This window comes from Podarcis muralis, chromosome 3 (genome assembly GCF_964188315.1).
Source record: "Podarcis muralis chromosome 3, rPodMur119.hap1.1, whole genome shotgun sequence".
NCBI classification, from domain to species: domain Eukaryota; kingdom Metazoa; phylum Chordata; class Lepidosauria; order Squamata; family Lacertidae; genus Podarcis; species Podarcis muralis.
Window position 1 is genome coordinate 116,753,287 of NC_135657.1, and position 21,382 is coordinate 116,774,668.

Consider the following 21,382-nt stretch of genomic DNA (forward strand, 5'->3'; position numbering starts at 1 on the left):
ACTCTTGTGAGCTTCCAGTGTGGACTCCAGCCATGGCCCAAACGCTTTGGTTTTCCAGACAACTTTGGTACAACAGAAGGAACGCATTCCCACATGTGTTAACAAAAAAATGAATTGGTTCTTAAAACCCCCCAACCCCCCCCCCAAACCCAGTGCTTTTTGTTAAGGTACAGAGTTAATATTCTGCAAGTAGACCTTTTCTCTCTGAAAAAGCGATATTCCTACTGCCTTTGGCAGTACAGTAAAAGTAGGAAGAAAAACAATATTACTACACACGTTAACAGACTATATAACTTTATTTTTTATTTTGTGTAAGCTAAGAGGAAATTTATACACTGAAATTTCAAAAAGACCTCAGGCATGCACATAAACCTTGTTAGAGGTTGCTCTACATAGCATTCTCTTTTTTCCATAGGAATTTCCCCAAACATTTACAACCCATAGTTTTACTGTACATACAGCCTAAACCATAGCAATCTATGATTATGTCAAATTTACACTGTGCAAAATCAAAATATAGGGATAGTGGTACAACAACAAAAAAATGTAACAGGTATATTTCAGTGTAAGACATTTAGACAGTTTTGGTCCTTCCATCCCAAACCAAATTGATTAACACATAGATCTCGAGAATCAAGTGCTTAGGCAGTGATCACTTAACTAAAGAGAATTGACAGCAAACCTCTTGAAAGGCAATGATGATAAATCCACACTGTTAGAAGTCAAAAAGCTAAAAATAAAATCAAAAAAATCAACCACTTAGCCCCACCCCACCCCTGCAAAAAAGAAAAAAGCCACTTGAGATGAAAAATAAGGGAAGCCTGCTTAAAAGTAGACTACTGAAAGACCGTAAGCTTTAAAGCTTTCAGTAAAAGGATTTTCATCAAGGGTAAGTTATTAAATTGGGTGGCGTGGGGGGGCAAAGGGAAATTTCATGAAGAGCAAAAGTTGGAAATTTCAATTTTTAAAAATTGTTTAGAAAGTTTTGTAAGAAGGACACTACCAGTGTATTCCACAAAGACAAAATGGTTACACCCCAACACAACAAAAAAGGATAAATCTTCAAAAAAGGTTCAATCCTCTCCAGTTATTTACATTTGTCTAATATAAATTTAGGACTCCAATATGTAAATAAATATACATAAGTATGTATACCTTTCTAGTGCTGCTTACCAACAAATCATCTGAACTTGAATTATTTTTAATTGAAGCAAGATCACTTCATAGGACCCAGAAAGGGGGGGCTAGGGCAAGAATCAATGGAAATTGTCCAATTCACTTCACCTTAGTCTACCTTGCCTTGGCAACTTGTTGAAGGTGTTAATGTGGCTGGGAACATCAACACCTTGGCATGCATGAAAGATAAGTCAGGAAGGCTAGAAATCACCTTGGCAGCCTCTTCACTGAGTTGTTCTTCCTTTTTGGGCTTTCTATTAAAAAAAAAGTTAAAAGAAAAGTTACTCAGAATTGCTAGAGAAAGGTCTTCAGATAAGGCAACCTCTCTGAAGGAAAGTTGTGCCATATACTTCAGTATTGCCTCACGTGGCTATTTAGTATTTGGGGCTTATTACAACCCTGGCAATGAGAAAACTGGTTCTCTCCTCACATACAGAACTTCATGTAAATTCAATGCTTCATTCTGAACTGTTAACAGGTCCTTAACACAACTGCTAGAGGATCAAATCCTACTACCTATTAACTAAATATGAAATCAAAACCCTTAAGTTACACAACTGAAAGGAAATAGAATTTGAAATCTGTTGAACACTTGAATCTTATATCATGTTTGTTAAAATCACTGTGGAAAGATACCTGAATAGAGGAAGTCATCTTAGCCAATATGTTTCCCTATAGAAGATACAGAATTTGTACCTGAGCATATCCAGGAGCTTAAGAGGATGAAACACTTTTCAACCACTGCAGAACAGGGTTGTGAGGATACCCTTATTTTCACAGAAAACCTTACATGAGACAACCCTCCCCCCAAAATCTCTACTTTTGAAATGGAATTCATGAACACTAAACATAGAGAGCAGGTTACTGTGACTAGAACCTGGTGTTTCTTGCAGTCCACTCTAACCCCAAAGTCCCTAAAGTTCAGACTTCTAAAGAGGAAAGTGATACCAGGTATTCCTATTTCATTAGAATCTTGTGCTTAGTTTACAATTTTAGAAGTGCAGACTCTTTGCAGCACAACTCACAAAGGAATTCTTAAATGGACATGGCATAGAACAGAAGGGAAATGTCAGCACAGGTGACTGCAGAAAGGTTGATTTCAAGATAACACAAATAATTGCTCATTTTGCTCTGCCCGCCCCACAGGTAAAAAATTACTATTTGTACAAGGCTACACAGATACAGTCTATGAACCAATCTAGCCTGTACTTTCTTCAAGTAATACCCTCTTACATATAGTTGCAATACTGAAGAAATGTCTTTTTTCTTTTAATTGTTTCAACACAATAAGTTTTGCTGTACAGTATAATACTAGCTTGTATACCTGTAGGAACACATTCCTAAACAACGCCAGGAGAGAACTGCATTTTCACTAGCTTGGTTTACCCACAAAATATATATCTAAAGAATATACTGAATAAATTTTTAAAATTAGTTTTTATTAAAGTTCTTTGTGTTACAAAATGAACAGACAAAGAGGGAAAGGTGCATCTATTGTCTCCACTTTCAATTCCTAGTCTTTTTCACAGTTCGTTTACATTTAGTGAGAGACACTTTTGTCATAGACATCTTGCATTTGGGGGGAAAGGGGAAAAAGAGATGGGGTCTTGTTCTTTCGGTCTATTGCCTATTATTAGTGTAGAGGGTTTGTATCAGCATCCCATGGCTAGGTCCTTTGTTTATGTATTTATTTCTTTTTATTGATAATGTGAGAGGTCAGGGGGTCCCGAGTTTGGTTGGCTGTGTTCAGTTGATTGCAGTGTGGCTTGTTTGTATCTGTGGGGTGTCTGTGTGTAGGTTGTTGGGTCAGGTTAGCCACCATATTGATTTGTATGCTGTTGGGAGGGAGGGATAGGTCATTGACCTGTTGTGCTGTGTATGTGAAGAGGAGGAGCCACACCGGGGTGAAGGTGTCCTTTGTTTGTCCCTGTGCTAGAGTTGGTTGGCCAACTTCTCTAGTAGGGCAGTTTCCCATGCATTTTGGTACCAGTGGCCTATCTTCACTTCTGATAGGTTCTTCCAGTGTCTAGTTCTACCTTACGGCTGTCCTTGAGTAGCCTTGGAATGGAGACTATCTTGGAGGAGGACCAGGTTTTAGGGATGGGGGCCCCTTTTATGACGTTGTTGAACAGATGGGTCATGTGGGGGGTTGCAGTGAATAACTTTATGAAAGCTTCTGAAGTGCCAGTGTGCTTTATTGCAGCATTACACAAAAGCTTGCACCACTCAGCTAATAATGTTTGCATTTACCTCTTCCCTTTACTAGATTCTGATGAGGACTAGATTCTAGATTATTAGATTTTGATGGCAGAGTGCAAACCAATTAAGACTGGGATTATTTCTAACATAGCAGTAAAAACACATTTATATGTATTTGTGTGTGTCTGAGTGCCTTTTTTTAAAAAAAAAATCTATACATTATCTGGTTTTCAACAACAACCAGCATACCCAATACCACCTACTTGTTACAAACATGTAAACAACTGTACAGTAGAAATGCAATCAATAAATATTTATTCACACTTATTTGCGGAGCCAGGATCACGTTGGTAGTTGTAGTACACCCCGCTCCTCCAGTTTTCGTGAGGAAAAGGGGAGAGGGGGTGGCAATGTGGCAAATGTATTCTATTTCATTTCATTTCCCATTATGCACAACCCAGTAGATAAACTATAGGGACTTTTTCACTGAGTGGCTTCTTATGATTTCTGTGCCAAGCCAAAGAATCCATTATACAACTGTTATACAATTCTATCTACTACAAATCAAGAAACTTTCCTCCCTCATTCTATTTTTGTGACATCTTCAGGGTTCATCTTTGTTCTGTAGTGCAGGTTAAGACTAACAAATATTGCATTTCTGCAGATTGCCATCAATGCACACTTCAAGATACCTAAACACATAGTGCTACTGCATAAGGAAACAAATTTATTACAGCTTTGCATTGCAAACTCGTGCATTGTAACCACCATAAACTTGTGGCTATGGCTCCAAAGCAATGATTCTAACCCTGCTTTCTTTGCTCAGGAGGATATAATTACACTGCTCTGAGAGGACTTCACACTGTGCGGTGTAAAGCCAGTCTCTCTCCTTTGTATGAAAAGTATCACAAGTAATACAATTGATTCATTTGGTGTCGGATTATGAATATAGACGCACCATGTGCAGTAGAACACAAATGCGAGGTTACACACACAAGTCTAATTCTTACTTCCTTGACCAACCATGTATAAAACCTTCTACTTTCCATTCTAGCATGTGTGCTTACGTAGCACCAGTTTCTTTTAAGTTTATGAACATAAGAACATCTAGCTCACTTTCATGCTTCCCACAGTGGGTTTCCCAAAGGCATTTGGATGGTTATGAGCATAGCTTGAAAGCAGTAGACCTTTTCTGCAACAACTGGTCTTCAGCAGCAAACTGCCCTCTGAAACTGGGTTCTGGGTTCACAATTCCTACTGTACATCTTAGCAGAAAAAACAGAGTAAGGAATACAGTATCATGCCCCAGAGCCATTGATATCTCCAGGCATTTGTCTAGTTCCCTTTTCATGTCTTCTAAGCTAGTGGTTATAGCCACATCCTGTGGTAGTGAATCCCAAAACTTAATTATCTTTTTCTATGTCTACTGCTAATCAAATTCACTGGATGAGGGAGAAAACTCTAGCCACTTTCTTCACATCATGCATAATTTTATGAACCTACAATGTTTTCCCCACCCACTTTTTCTCTAAACATAAAGAGCCCTAAAAGGCAATAAGGGGGTTTGTAAGCCACATAATCCAACTTCAGTCATAATGTAGGAAATCCAGAGGCAGTTCAACCCCACTAGATAGCAACCAAGTCTCTGCTTGAAGATGCCCAGTGAGGCAGAGCCTACCACTCTCCTGGGCAAAATTGCTCTCTGCATGTGTTTTGTAGGGTAGGTGTCTGAAGGAAGACATCCGTAGTGAGTAGGCTCTTTGTAGCTGAGATTCCGCCACATCCGTTTACTGCGTATGGGCTACTGCATCTGTGGTGTTGCACTGGGCTGCTGCTATTTTAGCACTTAGAGCTGAAACTATTTTTATTAGCTGCTTAGAATTCACTTTTCCACAAAAGAAGGTGAATCTGAAAGGTTATACAAGCATATTTCCATAATAATATCTGCTAGAACTGGCAGAGCTGGCCTCTTTCAACCCAGTCTTTAGGAAAAAAAAATTTTTTTTTGGGGGGGGGGGGAGAGACTGACAACAATATTGGTACAAATTGGTACAATATTGGTAACTTTCAGGACAGTATACTGACAACATTAATTAATAAAATACTGTTTCAAAGTCAAACTTCACAAGTGCCAGTATTGTATTGCATTTTCAGAACAGAAAGTAAAATATCCTGTATACAGCCGCACAGACGAGGGACTCAGTCTAACTATTTAATCAAATGACCATTTATAGGTCTCATACAAGCTAGAGATTAACCTGTTAATTCCAAAGCACTATTTAATACTTATTTTTAGATGGCTGTGATTTAATGTTACTGTGGCCAAAGTGACTCTGTACCAGAAGACTGCACTGAATCTGTAAAACAACAAATCTAACTAGTTAAATATTTAATAGCATTACAGCAAAACTCACTGATTGGGAACCTTACCTCTAGATCTCCATTTTGATGATATTCTTTCCCAGTGGAAATTTGAGAACACCGTCTAAATGTGACCTCATCTCCCATATGTTGTAAAATATCTGTCTTAGGTCTCTGCCACATTCATGATCAGAAGAGTGCAGTGTGGGCATCCCCTATGTTAGTAAAGAGCTGACCTTTTCCAAAAAAGTTGCTACTCATATGCCCAATACTAAAACTCACAGAGTAAGACCCAGACCATTTATGGCAGTTCTTGCATCAGCTACTGGGTGAAAAGTAAAATTTGTATCTTGTGTCAACGGAAGATCACAGAAATTTGAAACAGATCACATATAAAAATGTTTGCTATATTTAGAAAGGCTATGTCTTTCTAAAGTATTTAAAAAAACCACAACCAACAAACCCAAATCTTACCCTTCCCATGAGGATGTCAAACACCAAAATCCAACTTTCTGACAGGAATGTAAAACAAGAAGGGTGAATTCTGCTCAGACCTTCACTGTTCACAGTGAGGTATTGGGAGCCGTTTTCCTGTACCTTGATTGTGCACAATAAAGTAGTTGTGCCACATATTCAGGGAATGAGTCTAATATTTTAGACAGCCTATTAACAAAAGCCCCTGAAATGTATGGACATACAGGACATTTCACTTTCTATTCTGGGGGTGCAGGGACTTGGGAGATATGATTTTGTTCTGTTACTTTTCTTCTGGGCAAAATGGGATTAGAAGCTATGTAGGGGGCTGAAATGTAGCCCCTGGGACTCCAGATAGTTATCCTTTAAGAGAGAAGCCAAAAAAACTGTTGATAATAGGTTTAACAAAGGCAGGCAGACATCTTTGATCCAGGCTGCCTTGTTTGCAGATAGCTGCATAGTATGTTAATATGCCCAGACAGACTGGTAAAGTTTCAGCATAGTAAAGAGGCACAACATGGAAAAAGTGAACACAACAAGCTTCCAGACTAGCTATTTACTGAGAATTCAAGTGTATTATGTTCACATAAAATCTGAAGGGGTTGCCTATTTACTAAGTATTCATCCATAAAATCTTGCCTATTTACTAACTATTCATCTGGATATATTTATGCAGAGATTATATTATTATTTCATTTCATAATAACAACAAAAATTAAAAAGTGACAAACAAAACTATGAAACAGGCATGTAGAATGAGTGGTTTTACATGAGTTAAAATAGGAAAGTCCATGTAAAGACGATCAACTTCATCAGATCATCAAACACAGTTCCAAGATTTGCCAGGCTCTTGAAAATGATGGTAGGTGTCATGAAGGAATGCCAAATCACATAAAAAGTGTCTGGAGGTTCTAGTCCCTGTTGAAATCTCAAATTATGTGGAAGCTAGATATGACCTTGTCAACTAGGGGTTATTATCATGCACTTTCCAGTGGATTTTTCATCATCTTTCTTACTAGACTTTTTGTGGTTATAAAATAATAATAGCACTAGAAAGTGAAGGGTAAGAACCAAACAGTGTGAATAAACAGGCTGTATGGAACATCCACAATTCCTACTGTCCAAAAATAAAATAAAATTAAATTTAAAAAAGGAATACAGTATTTTTTGTCACATTCAGCTATGGTTGGACTGAACAAACCTCATTTGAGTGAGCTGGTGTCTTGATGTCATCTTTAATAGGCATATTCTACTTACGTCACAGATCTGAACTTCCTTTGATATATATGTGAATTAGGATACATTAAGTCAGATCCAAAACACAGTAAGTGGAATGGGACTTCTATGCCCTCTTCCCTATTGTAGCCTCTCGTGTGTCCCAAGAAGCTGCTCCCAAGAATTGAAGGGCCTTATTTGGCAATGCATAGTATTCTATTAATAAAATTAGTACTGTTCTAACATTTATTATTGAAATGAAATAAGCCATCATGATATTTTTTTTTCTCAAGTGAAAAAGACAATGTATTAAAATTTCTTCATTTCAACTAGCAACACAGAGGCTTTAATCACAATTCCAATCTAAGAGAGATGGAATTTTAAACATGGCAACTCTTCCTGCTTTAGGTACCCCCCCCCCGCTTAAATAGACATAATTGTGAATAGTTTTTCTTTCCCTGTCTCTCTCCCTGCTGCATTTGTGGTTTAGAGGATAAACATTAATTCAAAGTGAGTATTTATTTAGCAACTGAGATGTGTCCAATGCTGGAAACTTGTACGTGGTCCCAGCTGTTCCATAGTAACTCCACCCACACAGACAAGCTAAGCAGGACAGTACATAAAAGGTTTCTGTCCACCCTGAAAATTTCCTCTAACAGTGCCATGAGCAAAGGACAGGGTCTAACAAGGTTCAACACCACACTCTCCTTCAGCTGCCACCATGTGCAACATCTACGTTATGTGCAACTCACGCCTAAGAGTAGATTAGACAATATAACATAAAGGACACATTCACAGGATAGTGTATCACACTTATGTTTACAACAAATAATTCTTGTACTTTGGAGGAGCAGCAATCATGCTAATTTTGTGTCTTTGTACCAAGATGATCTCTCACTGCCCACCCCCTGCCTTTGGTACTTCACTCACATTTTACCCCTTTGTCCTTGTCCATCTCTACCAGATCAGAAAAGGTCAGGCCAGGCAAATCATTACAAACCTATGAAGAGTCAGCATAAGTAAAGAGGTCTTCAACTCCCTATGCACTTGGCAAAAATATTATGAGGTTAAGCTTTGGGGGGTAATATCTACATTGTACAGAAGCAGTGGAGGCAAGGAATGTTCTGGCATGAAAGACTGAAGCCTTTTAGTTTTCTATTTTGAAGGCTACAGTGTAAGTAAAAATAAAACAAAAAATTAAAAGTGTCAAGCAGGACTGCATTTTCACTTTTCTTATATCAGAACTGATGAAAAGTCAAGTTGAAAATGACCTGAGCAAAGATTCATCAAGGCTTAGCACTCCCCCCTAGTGGCAAACAGCTGAATGTAACACAGCAGAGAAATAGTTCTGAAAATGAGGCCATTACAGGAGTTAATGTTACATGTGTAAAGGGCTCTTGCAGTAAGAGTTACACACGTACCATTTGCTAACTTCTGTAATAGCCTCATGCATTCCCTGCTACAGCTGTTCTCTGTATACTTTCAGTTTAGCTCATGACAACTTGCTACTTTTGAATTTGTGAGCTGACTTAATGAAAACCAATGTTTTGTATCACCTCAAATCTCTGCTGTTTGATCAAAACTAAAATTAGTATTCACAGCACATGCAAGTTGCCACAACTCACTACTTCAGTATCCAAGCACCTGTCAACCAGCACAGTCATCTCACATGTTGTATCTGTGCATGGAGCTACATAATGTGCAATTCAGAAGAGTGCCACACATTCCTAGGGAAGCAGTGCTACCATATTCACAATCTGAAATGTCTCTGTTGTACTTTTATTCTATATTACATACTTGCTTTTTAAAGGAAAGGCAGGATATAAATGTTTTAACAAATAGGCGTAACACACAAATCAGATGTGATTTGTGTGATGCACACAAGCATAGCCTGAGCACAGTCCATTATCCTACTAGTGGACCCCTACTTGCAGTCTTCCATCCCATTCCCTACATAGGAAGAAATCATATTCTGTTTCTAGATTCCTAGAAATAGTTAATTAATAAGTGATGGCTGCTTATTATGCTATGCACAAAATAAGGGTTTGCACAAAAAAGGGGATTATGCAGTAGCTGGGGTGTGTGTGTGTGTGTGTGTGTGTGTGTGTGTGAGAGAGAGAGAGAGAGAGAGAGAGAGAGAGAGAGAGAGAGAGAGTATATATACGCATGTTTGCAAAAGTGTTAAGGCATTTCACATCGAAGACAATTCCTGCTTTCAGCTAGAAGCTGCATTCCTGCTGTCACTCACAGTTTATAACATGGGAAATGTCAGTTTTGTGGCTTACAAGTGAGCTTTCAGCAGTGCAGATGAGCCACTAGAAGGCTGCATACCACTGTGGAGAGGCTGAAAACTTTAAAAGCAACAGTTCTGACAGCTCATTTCAATCCAATGGATTTAATTGTGACCTTAGACGCAGAATAGAATCTCTGGAAAATATATACTAGTACAGCAATAGAGATCTAAGGAGATCTATCACGGAACTGAACTCATGCATCAGGTGATATTTAAGCTGCAGTTACTGAACAAGCTTTAACTTCCAATAATAAGGGTCACTAATCACAGTGATTTACCTTGCTGATGTGCTTGCTTTCTCTACTGTGGACATTAGCTTTGCGAATGCATCAGTCACTTTACTGGTGGAGTTGGAGGTTTCCAGCTTGGAAGTTGTCAACTCATACAGTTCTGGATCCACACCTTATAGCATAAAATTATAATCAGTGATAGATGGAAACAAGTGTCACATGTTCAACTGCAATTTAGGATACTGTATTTCCATCTTCTGTAAACATCTGAGCTACTTAAATGTCTAATATGTGATTGAGATACAACTTGCTAATTTTCATCATGCACTACTCAGAGAATTGGAGTTGCAGATAAAACTGGCATACAAGATATCAGCCAGGAGTGAAAAGCAAATTTGAACAATCATTTTCTTCTTATACCAAAATCCTCCAAGGCTTTACATTATTATTTAGAACATTATTTCATTGCTACACATTGATTCTTTAACTTCCATTTCCATTCCACTGTCTCTGTAGAACATACAAGTAGAGAGTATTTGAAGTCCTCATGCATTTTTTTTTCTTTTCACTAAAGTATAAACAATTTCTCAACCTTCTTATTTGTTTCTCACCTTTTATTTGGACACAATTATGGAAAGAGTTGATTTCAGGATTCAATGAAATATCTCAAAGCAAGCTTCTAGAAATATGTAATATAATTGGACAAACTGATGGAATTCAGTTTAATTTTTTTTTTTTAAGCTGAGACACCTAGGAGTTCAAAATGGCAAAAATGGGAAGACATCCATTTTTTAAAAATCATTTTGATGAGGACTCCAAGATATACCACAACAAAACTTTCATCAGAAATTATTCATATGATGGTTAAAGGGTGACACTATCTGTTACGTAGAATGATCAAGTAGAGAATCCTTTGGTTAAGGCAAAGATGGAGCAGCACTTGCATCTCATATCCACTTCAACCTTGCGATCAACTGAAACAGTCCCATGTTCAAATCTCAAATTAAAATACAGAATACATTTGAAATGCTGTCAGATGTTTACAGAACCCTTAAATACAACAGGCCCAGGCCTTCTGAAGAGTCACATACAGAAATAACATTACAAGAAACAAAGCTTCTGAAATCCCATTAAGGTATGCCACTGAATAAAGCTGTAAGTATTTAAGATTTTAAAAATCACAACTAAAATTTCCAATATCTAAGAAGGATTCATAACATGTTGCAGCACTTTGTATTTTCAAGCCATTTGTCAACTACACTCATTAGGTGAAATTTATTACCTTAGCATATGATTATTATAACTGCTACTACTACATGTTCTGATACTGCAATCATTTCACTAAAGTGCTTTAAAAAAATACTGCCATAGATCAATATTATCTAAAAGTGTCTACTAATACCCATAAAGAATATATACCTATATTTTAAATGCATATATTTTAAAAAATATATACCGCCTTTCACCAAAATGATTAAAAGGCAGCTAACAAAAGAAAAGGATTTTCAAAGAAAATGCGTATATTTATAAAAACCTTAATGAGATTGAGGAAATTTAGGCAACCAAGTTTAGATCAAGCGCCTAGCTTAGGCAAAACACACACACCACACAAAATTACATACATAACCCACACAGAGAGCTGCAGGCTAGAAGCAAATGACTTTCCAAGAAACAAGCCAGAAAACCTACAAACAATGATGACATCTGCGAATTTGTTGACAATATTCTAATGAAAACCCATAATAAATGATAAGGTGCCTTCTTTATAATCACTTCAAATGAATGTATCAGAAGTAGTCAAACCGTATTTTACTAGATGCCAAAAAATGTCTACTAATAATCATCAATACTGTGGAATGCATAGATGGATTTAAAAGTAGTGTGTGAAGTTTTATATCAAACTACCATACAAAACTCAAGAAGTTTCTGTACTTTTGACTTCCAGAAAATATGATCAAGTAGTTCTGAAACATAAACACTAGAAGTGAAAAATTAATCATGACAATGATGTATAAGAATCCTCACACATACACAAAAAATCAAGGATGTGATTTTTCCCACCATGAAAAAAATCTCTACAGATCATAATGGAGTCCTGTTCTCCCCCCCCCCCTTAAATGCATGGGCAAACTCTGCTCTATCGAGGAACATAAACTCCAAGCAGAGGGCTGTACAAGGGTATGGGAAGTGTGTTCACATCTTCTGTTCCAGAATGAGTAACTTGTGGTCCTCCAGATGTTGTTGAACTATGACTCTCATCATCCCTGGTCATTGGCGATGCAGGCTGGGAGTGATAGGAGTTGAAAAACCACAACATCAGGAGGAACACAGGTTCCCCCACCTTTGTTCAATAATCCTGCAGCTGCAGGATTTAACAGATGCCACTCCTTTAGTAACCACATCTCTTTGCATTCTGATTTCCCAACAGATTAATAATTCAAGGTAAAGCGAGAAACAGCTTTATCTTTCAAGAGAATTAAACTGAAGCAGACTGTTCTGTAAAAAGATATGCTATAACTAATCAGATTTTTCTTCTAAATTTCCAGTTTTTTCAACTCAACGATTAAAATATTTAAGGCATTACGTGTCATGCAGAACTACAATACGTTTATATTGCCTTAAATGACAACAGCAAAGCTTATCTATAAAATAGCTAGGTGTAAGCTCTTGTTTGTAAACTTCCATTTCTGCAAGAAGAAATTGCAGCCATCTACTGGTTATCTTCAGAAGATGTTAAGTACTAAGATTAATGAGACCCATAAGCAAGTGCATTAATCATAGTCTTAAGATTTTTTTCAACTGAGCAACATTCTCAGGAATACTAGGATTTTATTCCAACTGCATTTTCAAGTGGGATACATCAAGATTTTAGCCCACAATTAAAATTGTTTTAAGCATTTCAAGTTCTTAAATTTCTTAAAATCCATTCTTTGCCTAACATTCTAGAGTACCAACCAAATAGTATTAACTAACTACTGGAGGCAAATGATAGAAGGGGGAACTATTGAAGGCGGGCATCTTAAGAGAAAACTGGAGCATAGACATTCTTCTTGTTTGTAGGAAAGTCACATAATGCGGCTCATGCTTTTAGTAAGAGTGTTAAGAGATTAAATTTGCAGTGTAGCACTCTGCTGACCTGGGATGGTGGTGGTGGTGCTAGAGCTACTGTCATCCACGGGCCCAAAGAAATCAAGGTTCAGAAGAGTGGAACCTCCACTAGCTTGAAATTCAGTGACCGTGTTGGTAGGCAGCCATATAGAAGGTAAGCCAAGGGAGGGATTTATGTGTAAAAAGGGGGGTAAGACACACACTTGAACATGCCAGTTATAATTAGTACTCATTACATAGTTTTGTTTTATATATAAAAAAAAGAATTCACATAACAGTGCTTACAATATTAGTTTGTAGGTTCTAAAGATGTTAACAAGTCAGTGTACATTCTAATGTACAAAAGCAGCAAGGAATTCAACACTAATAACTTAAAAAGTAGCCAACATTGTTTAGAAAAATGGACAGAACCAGAGATCCAGATCAAAGGGATTAATTAAAGGGAAACATTTTTTAAAATTCCAAACTATTCATCTAATTCAAAATCATATATGTTCTCTACATAATTTAAAGAGACTGACAAATTGTATCTATAGCTTAAAGTAGCAGATTGTCAGTAGGTTAGCAAAACAAAATATGAATATTGGTAACAATGGTTCTCATTACATCCAGCTCCTTGGTGGCAAACTACATTGTTCCCCTTTAATACTGAAACAGAAAAATCAGATATACATATTTTAAAGAAATTGTTAAAAGAAAGCAAGATGAATTGACTGCAGTAATAAGACACCAGACAACAGCAAGAGAGTCCATCCAGGCTTTCCTTCAGCACTCTGATATGGACCGAAATGTGGTCACATCTTTAAACATTGTATAGCAGTGTTTTTAGGTCACTGGTGTGGCCAGTAATTATGACAAGTTCAACAGCATTATTAACAAATGGCTAAGAAACTATGTCACTATCTACTAGCCCTAGTTTAAATTTAGAGGCCTTTAGATTTTGAAGCTTTGATAAAATATATGCACATTTGAAAACTAAAATTTTAAAAACTGTTCCTTTTGCAAACAGGTTATGTTAAAAACTGTGCTTGAAAGCAAGCACAATTACACACTTGACTATACCATTTCAAACTTTACAAAAGTCTAAACAGGGAAGGGTTTGTTGAGGTGATAGCTATAAAGTAAACAAAAATTATTTAACTATTCCATTCTTAGAACATGTAATGTGGTTGCGTGTATGCAATACCAATTCAGCAAAATGGTGTATTACCTTGTTCTTAAACACTACAGAATGCTTTAAATAGTGCATAACTAAAGAGAAAGAAAGCCTGAATTTCCAAAGTTAAGAAATTTGGTGTGTATGTGTGTATATATCTATCTGTGTTTTTGTGTGTGTGTGTGTGTGCGCGCGCGCACACACACGCACACACAAACACAGATATATATATATATATAATAAATCAGCAGAGAGATGTTTGTCTGAACTTTGTAGGTTTCTTAACTCTAGCTCTTGTGCTAGAGGCTCTACGGAGAGACGTACCATCTAAAGGGTTAGTAAGGCCACTGCTACTCCAGTCAAACTGGACAGGTGGTAGAGATTCCTAGAGTTGAAAAGTCAGAAATCAAATTTTACAGTCAGGTCATAGCATAACAAAACGTGTCGCATGAAGTTCTTTTGCATGCAAGCAAAAAAGCAACAATTGAAAAGCCAAAGGACAATGAGCCAGAGGTAATAACTAAACTAAACTGAAGTCATAAAAATAGTGTTTCATGTAACCTAAGAATAACTATGGTTTACAGATTGTTCCTAGACTGCCTGGTCTGGAAATTTTTATGGGGAGTTGCAAATATTGCCAAAATACAATGAAACAGGCCATTATATTACGCCAGCATTGCAGAGCTATCACTCTGGCACTAGAGGCAGGTAACACTGGCAGGAATGCTTAAGATCAGGGCAGCAGAAACAGAACCAGCCTCACCTGTAACCAGTGTTTTTTTTCCCTAGAAAAAGAGGTGCAGGAACTCCCCATTTTTTTGACGGACAGTTGATGAGTTTTTTTTTAGGGGGAGAAGAACGCTTTTGGGAGGGCAGCGCTGTGGATGCGTTACGATGTTACCTCTGATGCGCTGCCCCATGGCCTCCAACACAAAGCCACGAGCACCATGCAGCTGAAGCCTCCGACACGCAGCTCTGGGCGCCGTGCCTCTATACAGCTACCAGCATGCTACAAAAAGGTGCTGGAACTCAGTTCTGGTGAGTTCCATCTGAAAACCCCTCTGCCTGTAACAGCATCATCAGTTTTGCAGCTTTGAAAACCCTTAGAGTCACTTACAATGCAACTGAACAGTTATATGCAACTTCAGATGGATAAAAGTGGCTCAGTGGGATGCTCTTTAAATAATTATTTAATCTTAAAATAACTGTTAAGTTATTAATAACTAAAAGTATTATTTGGTTGCACATCAATGGGCAAACCTAAACCAACAGGCATATATAATCAACAGACACGTATACTAAATCTATTGGTTTAGGGACTGAAGTGTGGAAGCTGTGGCAAGCATGGGAGGGGGGCTGTCTGAAGGTACTTCTTATCCGATTTCTCTACGCAAAAGGAGAGCCATAAGCTGGTTTATACTTAAATCTTTTTTAAAAAAGGCAAAAACTCTGATTGGAATTTCTTTCTGAAGTGGTATCTTTGAATCCTAATAAAGTGACAATTTTCATAATTTTTATCTGCAGTTTTCATTATCTACAAGAATAGGCCTTCTAGTTATTACCATAAACAGGCTTGCCTCTCTTTATTTTCTGCTGCCCCTCTACTTTTTGCTACCTCTACTTTTATACATTCATAGTGAACTGCAGAATCACCTTTTTTTGAACAGGCATCAAAGCAAGGTCGGATCAAAGTGTGCCAACAGATTGTTTCATTACATCTCTTGTTGTTGCTGCTCATAATGATTACAGCATAGAGAACAATCTAAATAATGCAAATGCAATGGACAAAAGCGCAGCTGAGGAGATTTACCCACCATTCTACACAAATTTTCAATTATGATAGGAGAGATCCTAAGACTTGCATGTGAAGTTGTTCTGAAGCTTACTTTTATAAAAGACTAGAGCTCTAACTTACCAAAGGGCTAGCCACTGAAATATACACACACAGAAATCACAAAGAGATTCCCCAACCTGCTATTATGGATGTCCTCTGCTGAGAGGCACACAGCCTATTCACCCCATTCATCTAATCTGTTCAGCGATCTACACATCTCCTGAAACATTTGGTGACAACTAGGAGAATTTATGTGCCAGCGCTAGATATTCTGAACATATCCAAAACTGGCGAGAAAACACATACATCATGCATAATTTCAACACAATGCTTTGGATCAGGTAGGGTGAGTCAAGCAGTTTGTTATGTAGATCTAATTCTAGTTATCAGACTTTAAAAAAAAATATGTTAATGTTTCATGGCAAAAATTATTGTTGTCATATTTGTTCCAAATGGGAATGGAATTAAAAATAGCAATATTTTATCAGAACTACCTCTAGAGCAGACCTGCACAACTTGGCAGTAGGTATGGGCCAAAATAAAAGTATTTTTTCTCATCGTTGTTGGTACTTTTCTTGCTTTCTCTGCCTCCTTTCTCTGCCTCCTTTCTCTCTCTCTCTCTCTCTCTCTCTCTCTCTCTCTCTCTCTCTCTCTCTCTCTCTCCCCCCCCCTCCCTTTTTGTTCTTGGTGCCCCTACTGTCTACTTGGACTTCTTGTTGTTTCTTGGAGGGGGGGCAACCTCAACTGCGGAGGGGAGGTGGGAATCTGCCAGCTGGTTGGTTTAGTGGCCCGCAGGTTTTCCTTCTTTGTGGCTCAATGTCTCGGTGCCCCTCAGTGGCCTCCTCTTTGGCATGGCCACCATGGCATTCACAGCTTCCAGTGGTGGGTCCTTTGGGGGCCATGTTTCTCCCCCGCCCTGCTGATCTGTCAGGGTGCTTATGGAAGGTCCGTGGAGGGCTCAGCTGGAGGCAGAAGGAAGCTCCCTTTGGGGAGCACTGCTGCCGTTTCCCAGGGGATGACCTCAGTTGGGTAGGGAGTTTTCCTGTTGGCTAGCACATGGCTGCATCTAGGGCTTTTCTCTCAGCAGCCTTCCCTCCAAGTTTCCCCCCTTCCTTCCTTCCTTCCTTCCTTCCTTCCTTCCTTCATTGGGGCTCAGGAAAGATTCACGAGGAGGGCAGGTGTTGTGCAGCAAGGGGGCTTTTCTAGGTCCTGTTTGAGACTTGAAGGTTGGTTTTGACGGGAAAGTGCGAGGTGCGTGAGGCACAGCTGCCTCCGCCTCAAGGGGAGAGAGTGAGCTGCCTGCAATGAGAGAGGGGTAGGATGGGAAACAGGGAGGCTGGGCAAGATGAGTGCTCAGCTCCCCATTAGGGCCAGGCGGGCATGGACAAAGCATTTTTCACAAGCTGCACAAAATCCTTTGGAGGGTTGCAAGTTGCCCACGTACGCTGTGCAGGCCTGCTCTAGAGGCATGTTCTGCGAAATTCAGTAATTTGCATACTCCTATAGAAAGAAGCAAGTCTGATCGTCCTAATGTTTGGATACCCTTTTTTGGTTTTAAATACAAGAGATGTAAACCAACAAAATAAGTGGCATCGATTATACTTATTGGTTATGTTTAAAATCTCAATAAAAATAGATTATAGATCACTTCCTCCAATCACTTGTTCTTTTCCCAATCATCTGGAATTTAACAGGACTAGGAAGGATAATCTATATCTAAATGCAGGAGAGGGAAAAACATTCAAGGACAGAAAGTGTTATTTTTAAAACTCTGGCACTTCTTTCAAATGCACAAGAGGGTTAAAAGCAATAGGGAAAGGATTAAAATCTTTGCATGTGGTTTCTGTAAGTATCACAACAGCTTTAAAAATGAAAAGGGCAAATTCGTAAGAAGGGGTATAGGAAAATAACCATTTTAATCTACTGGAAGCTGTTATTTAGGTATATTGTATGGCCAGGACAGCTCATTCGCTATAGATTATTAGGAAGTGTTGAGGCAGAAGAACTCACTACAGCCTTTTGCAGGTGTGAGCCTCCTCTCTGTTGGCAGTCAGCCAGAGATCTAGCTATGAGACTCTTCAGGCATGAGGGCAAGACCTCAAGGCAGGGTGGAGTGGGGACGTTGGTGCACTATACAAGTTGTCAAGAGAAGCAACAGTCCGCCCACCCCAAACTAATGAGCTCTGAACAGGCATATGCCCAGAGCCCTTTGATGGTGGCATCAATGCCACCAAACATTATTATTTTTTACCTGGAACTGATCAGTTGTACATATATTCATCTCTGGTGATGCAAGTGGAGTCTGTCCTATGGAAGCTATTTTCTCTGCAGCAGATATTGGTTTCAGGGGTTCCTTTGTAGGCTCTAACATACCCTAGAAATTAAGACATCACAGAATCTGCTCAAATACCACCCTTTAGGAAAAACAAAAATTAGTCAAACCCCAAAGAAACAAACAATTATTCTTCCAACGATAATGTTGGATTCACTTTTGTATATTCCCCTGATTGACTACTTAGCGTTATTATTTAAAGTTTACTTTTATAATTCATGTTAAAGAAATGACAAAAAGCCACTCTTAATTTGTTTTAGGGACAAAATACTGCAGTATAGAACTTTTTGATTTTCTAACCAAATTTACTGTATTACAGAACTATTTTGATTTTATTGTAGTTCACAACTATTTGGTCTTCAAACCAAGAGAAAACATTGGAGTGCCGTACAATGATTTTATAAATTTGTTAGTATCAGTATCAAACTTTATTTGGGTCACAGACCAGCATAAGATAAAACATACTGATAAACTGAACACATAAGACTTAAAACAGATAAGGGATAAAAACTAATAATTAAAAGATGGGGATAAAAACTAATAATTAAAAGATGATTATACCATACATAACTTAAAAAGATAAAAAAAAGGACAAATGGTTGAAAGCGACTATAAGGGAGGGAACATAAAGGAATTTGTTACCCATTTCTGCCCAGCCACAAAGTGTGTGATATTAGTGCCTCTAAATAGAGTTTAACAAAAGTAAGATCTATCTAGTTTGCTACGATATTAAGTAACAACCAAAATACTTCTCATTCTTTTTATGAACTATAAAACATGCTGTAGGTATTATACCAAATCTACAATTACTTCTGACAAGAAAGTTTAGATAATTCTAGGCTTTCTAAGGAAACTGCCTAAAACCGTTAAAAAACTTACCAATCCTGCTGCATACATGGGCACTATAACAGGTTGCTTCTTGTTACCTGTAAAGAGCTAAGACAAAAGAAATTTCCATCTGATTAGACTGAAACATTTTATTTGGGTCAATGGTTAGCTATTTTCATGCAGTAACGTACAATCTTTGGGTTGCAGTCAATGTCATGTGAGCTGTGTTCTACTCATGACATGTTCTACTCATCTGCCCCCAGAATCCCACTCACCCCCCCCTGAAGAGTCCCTGACTATTTGATGCAGCATTTAGTATTAATTGCAGCTTGTCGTGATTTTTAGACTTATTCTCAAATTTAGAAATGATTGTTTTAGCATAACTGCTACTATATAAAATTACATGGACAATTTTAAATGGTTTGTCATTTTTGTATGTCACACAAGAGTAACAGATTTTGGGCAACTGATAGAATAAATACATTTTAATACAAACAACAACATTCTTAGGAATAATATCGCACACTTATTTTGTGTACCAACAGAATGGAAGAAATGGTTGGTTAGTTGGCTTTGCGGATAACTCACGATGTTTCTTGTGTCGATTCCCAGAGAGCAGAGGAGTTTTTTGTTGCTGAGGGAGCCACCCCACTGATATTTCAATCCATATGCATCGTGGATATCCTGAAGCTCTGTCCACACATCTAGCAGTTCCCTACATAGTCAGTTATACATCAAATGAAACAGTGAAGAGGGGGAAATGCTAGAACTCAGCAGCTTTAACCACTTCATTCCACATCTTTAAATGACTGGCATATAACAACATTCCCATTAAACACAAGCCCAAACACCAAACCTCTAGGGAGATAACAGTGGTATAAGGTTCTCAGAACAATTATTTTTCTAACTTATAATTAGAAAACGATGTCTGTAGCAAACAGAATGATGCCTACTTGGAATTCAACATATTAATAAATAATATAACTGTAAGCAATAAGCCACATCTTATTTAACTACCTCATTTGCACATCACTTAAAGTACAACAAAAACCCACCAAGTTCTGTGGCAGCAAAAGCAGTCACTAAAAACTAATCACATTGAACTATGCTTTTTAAAAGAAAACAAAATGCAAGCAGTAACTAAAAATCCATTGATGTTTGCAGCCATTAGAAGATTACTGCTATACACCCTCAGAAAACATCACTGAAAGCTTGCATGCTTCTGTGTATCTATCACATTTAAAAATGGTCCATACCTTTGTGACAAGGTCTCCTCTGTCCTCCTAGGTTTATTACCCATTTCCAACAAGAGATTTAAAGGAGCAATCTCTTCTTCCATTTCAGAGACAGTTACAGGAGGAAAACAGGCTTCAAATATTCGTTCTAGACGACTTAGCAGCTTTGTCTGCATCAGAACAGACAAAACCAACTTGTTGAAAATTATGCAAATGACTGCTTTTAAAAGTCAGGGGAATATGAAATTACAAACTTTAGATATTATTTCCTAAGCACAGTTCAAACAAAGCAAGCAGGCAAATAAATGGACATAGCTTTGGGAAATAACTAATCAGCGGGCCTCAATTCCACTCACATGTGCCCTATTGCTCTCTGGTGAGGGCAACAAGATAAACCCCCGTTTCTTTCTCCAGTCTGGAGGTGCAACTCATCTCTGGAATGAAGAATGAAGATTCCATTTTGGTGCTGTGAAGACACCCCTGTTGGGGTGGCAGCCCAGCACCAAAGCAATCTCTCCCTCTACATTTCAAGCTAGAGAGTCGTGCAAGTGAGTTCCCACACTTTGGAGAAGTTCCCTGCTCCCTTTTCCAACTCCCAAATCGGAGATGAGAAGGGCACCGTCCCCTATCCTGGCGCAGATATGAACTGCAAAGTCAAGGACAAGGAGACACACAGGATCCTGCCAAACACAAATTTGTCCTCAATGACTTTGGCCATTCAAGTTCTGTGGATGCCTGTGAGTGTTAACTACACTTTCAATTTCCACATAATCAACTTGCACTAAAATTAGTTTATGAAGCTTGGATTTGTTTTTTCCCTAGATTGTTGTATTTGATGTTTTAATGTGTTGTAAACTGCTTTGAGATTTGTTTTATGAAATATAAAGCTGTATTGAAATAATAACAACAATAACAACAACAATCTCAGCAGCCTTTGTGCT

The 21,382-nt window shown here is 38.1% G+C and overlaps 1 protein-coding gene across 5 annotated transcripts in view; it reads right to left on the reverse strand.

Annotated features, from left to right (window-relative positions):
- Positions 1-277: 277 nt before the first annotated feature.
- The window catches only part of AFTPH (aftiphilin), a 40,884-nt gene continuing 19,779 nt past the window's right edge, over positions 278-21,382 (reverse strand). For 3 of the 5 annotated variants that reach the window (XM_028722015.2, XM_077926527.1, XM_028722017.2), the window contains 8 exons: positions 20,463-20,611; positions 19,795-19,921; positions 19,258-19,314; positions 18,298-18,420; positions 14,537-14,597; positions 13,085-13,168; positions 9,997-10,120; positions 278-1,430 (listed from right to left, as the gene is read on the reverse strand). In XM_028722015.2, coding sequence (XP_028577848.2) covers positions 1,286-1,430; positions 9,997-10,120; positions 13,085-13,168; positions 14,537-14,597; positions 18,298-18,420; positions 19,258-19,314; positions 19,795-19,921; positions 20,463-20,611 — 870 coding nt within the window. In that variant the 3' untranslated portion in view covers positions 278-1,285. The remainder of the gene's footprint in view (positions 1,431-9,996; positions 10,121-13,084; positions 13,169-14,536; positions 14,598-18,297; positions 18,421-19,257; positions 19,315-19,794; positions 19,922-20,462; positions 20,612-21,382) is intronic. The other 2 variants (XM_028722019.2, XR_013392414.1) reach the window with 2 other exon arrangements.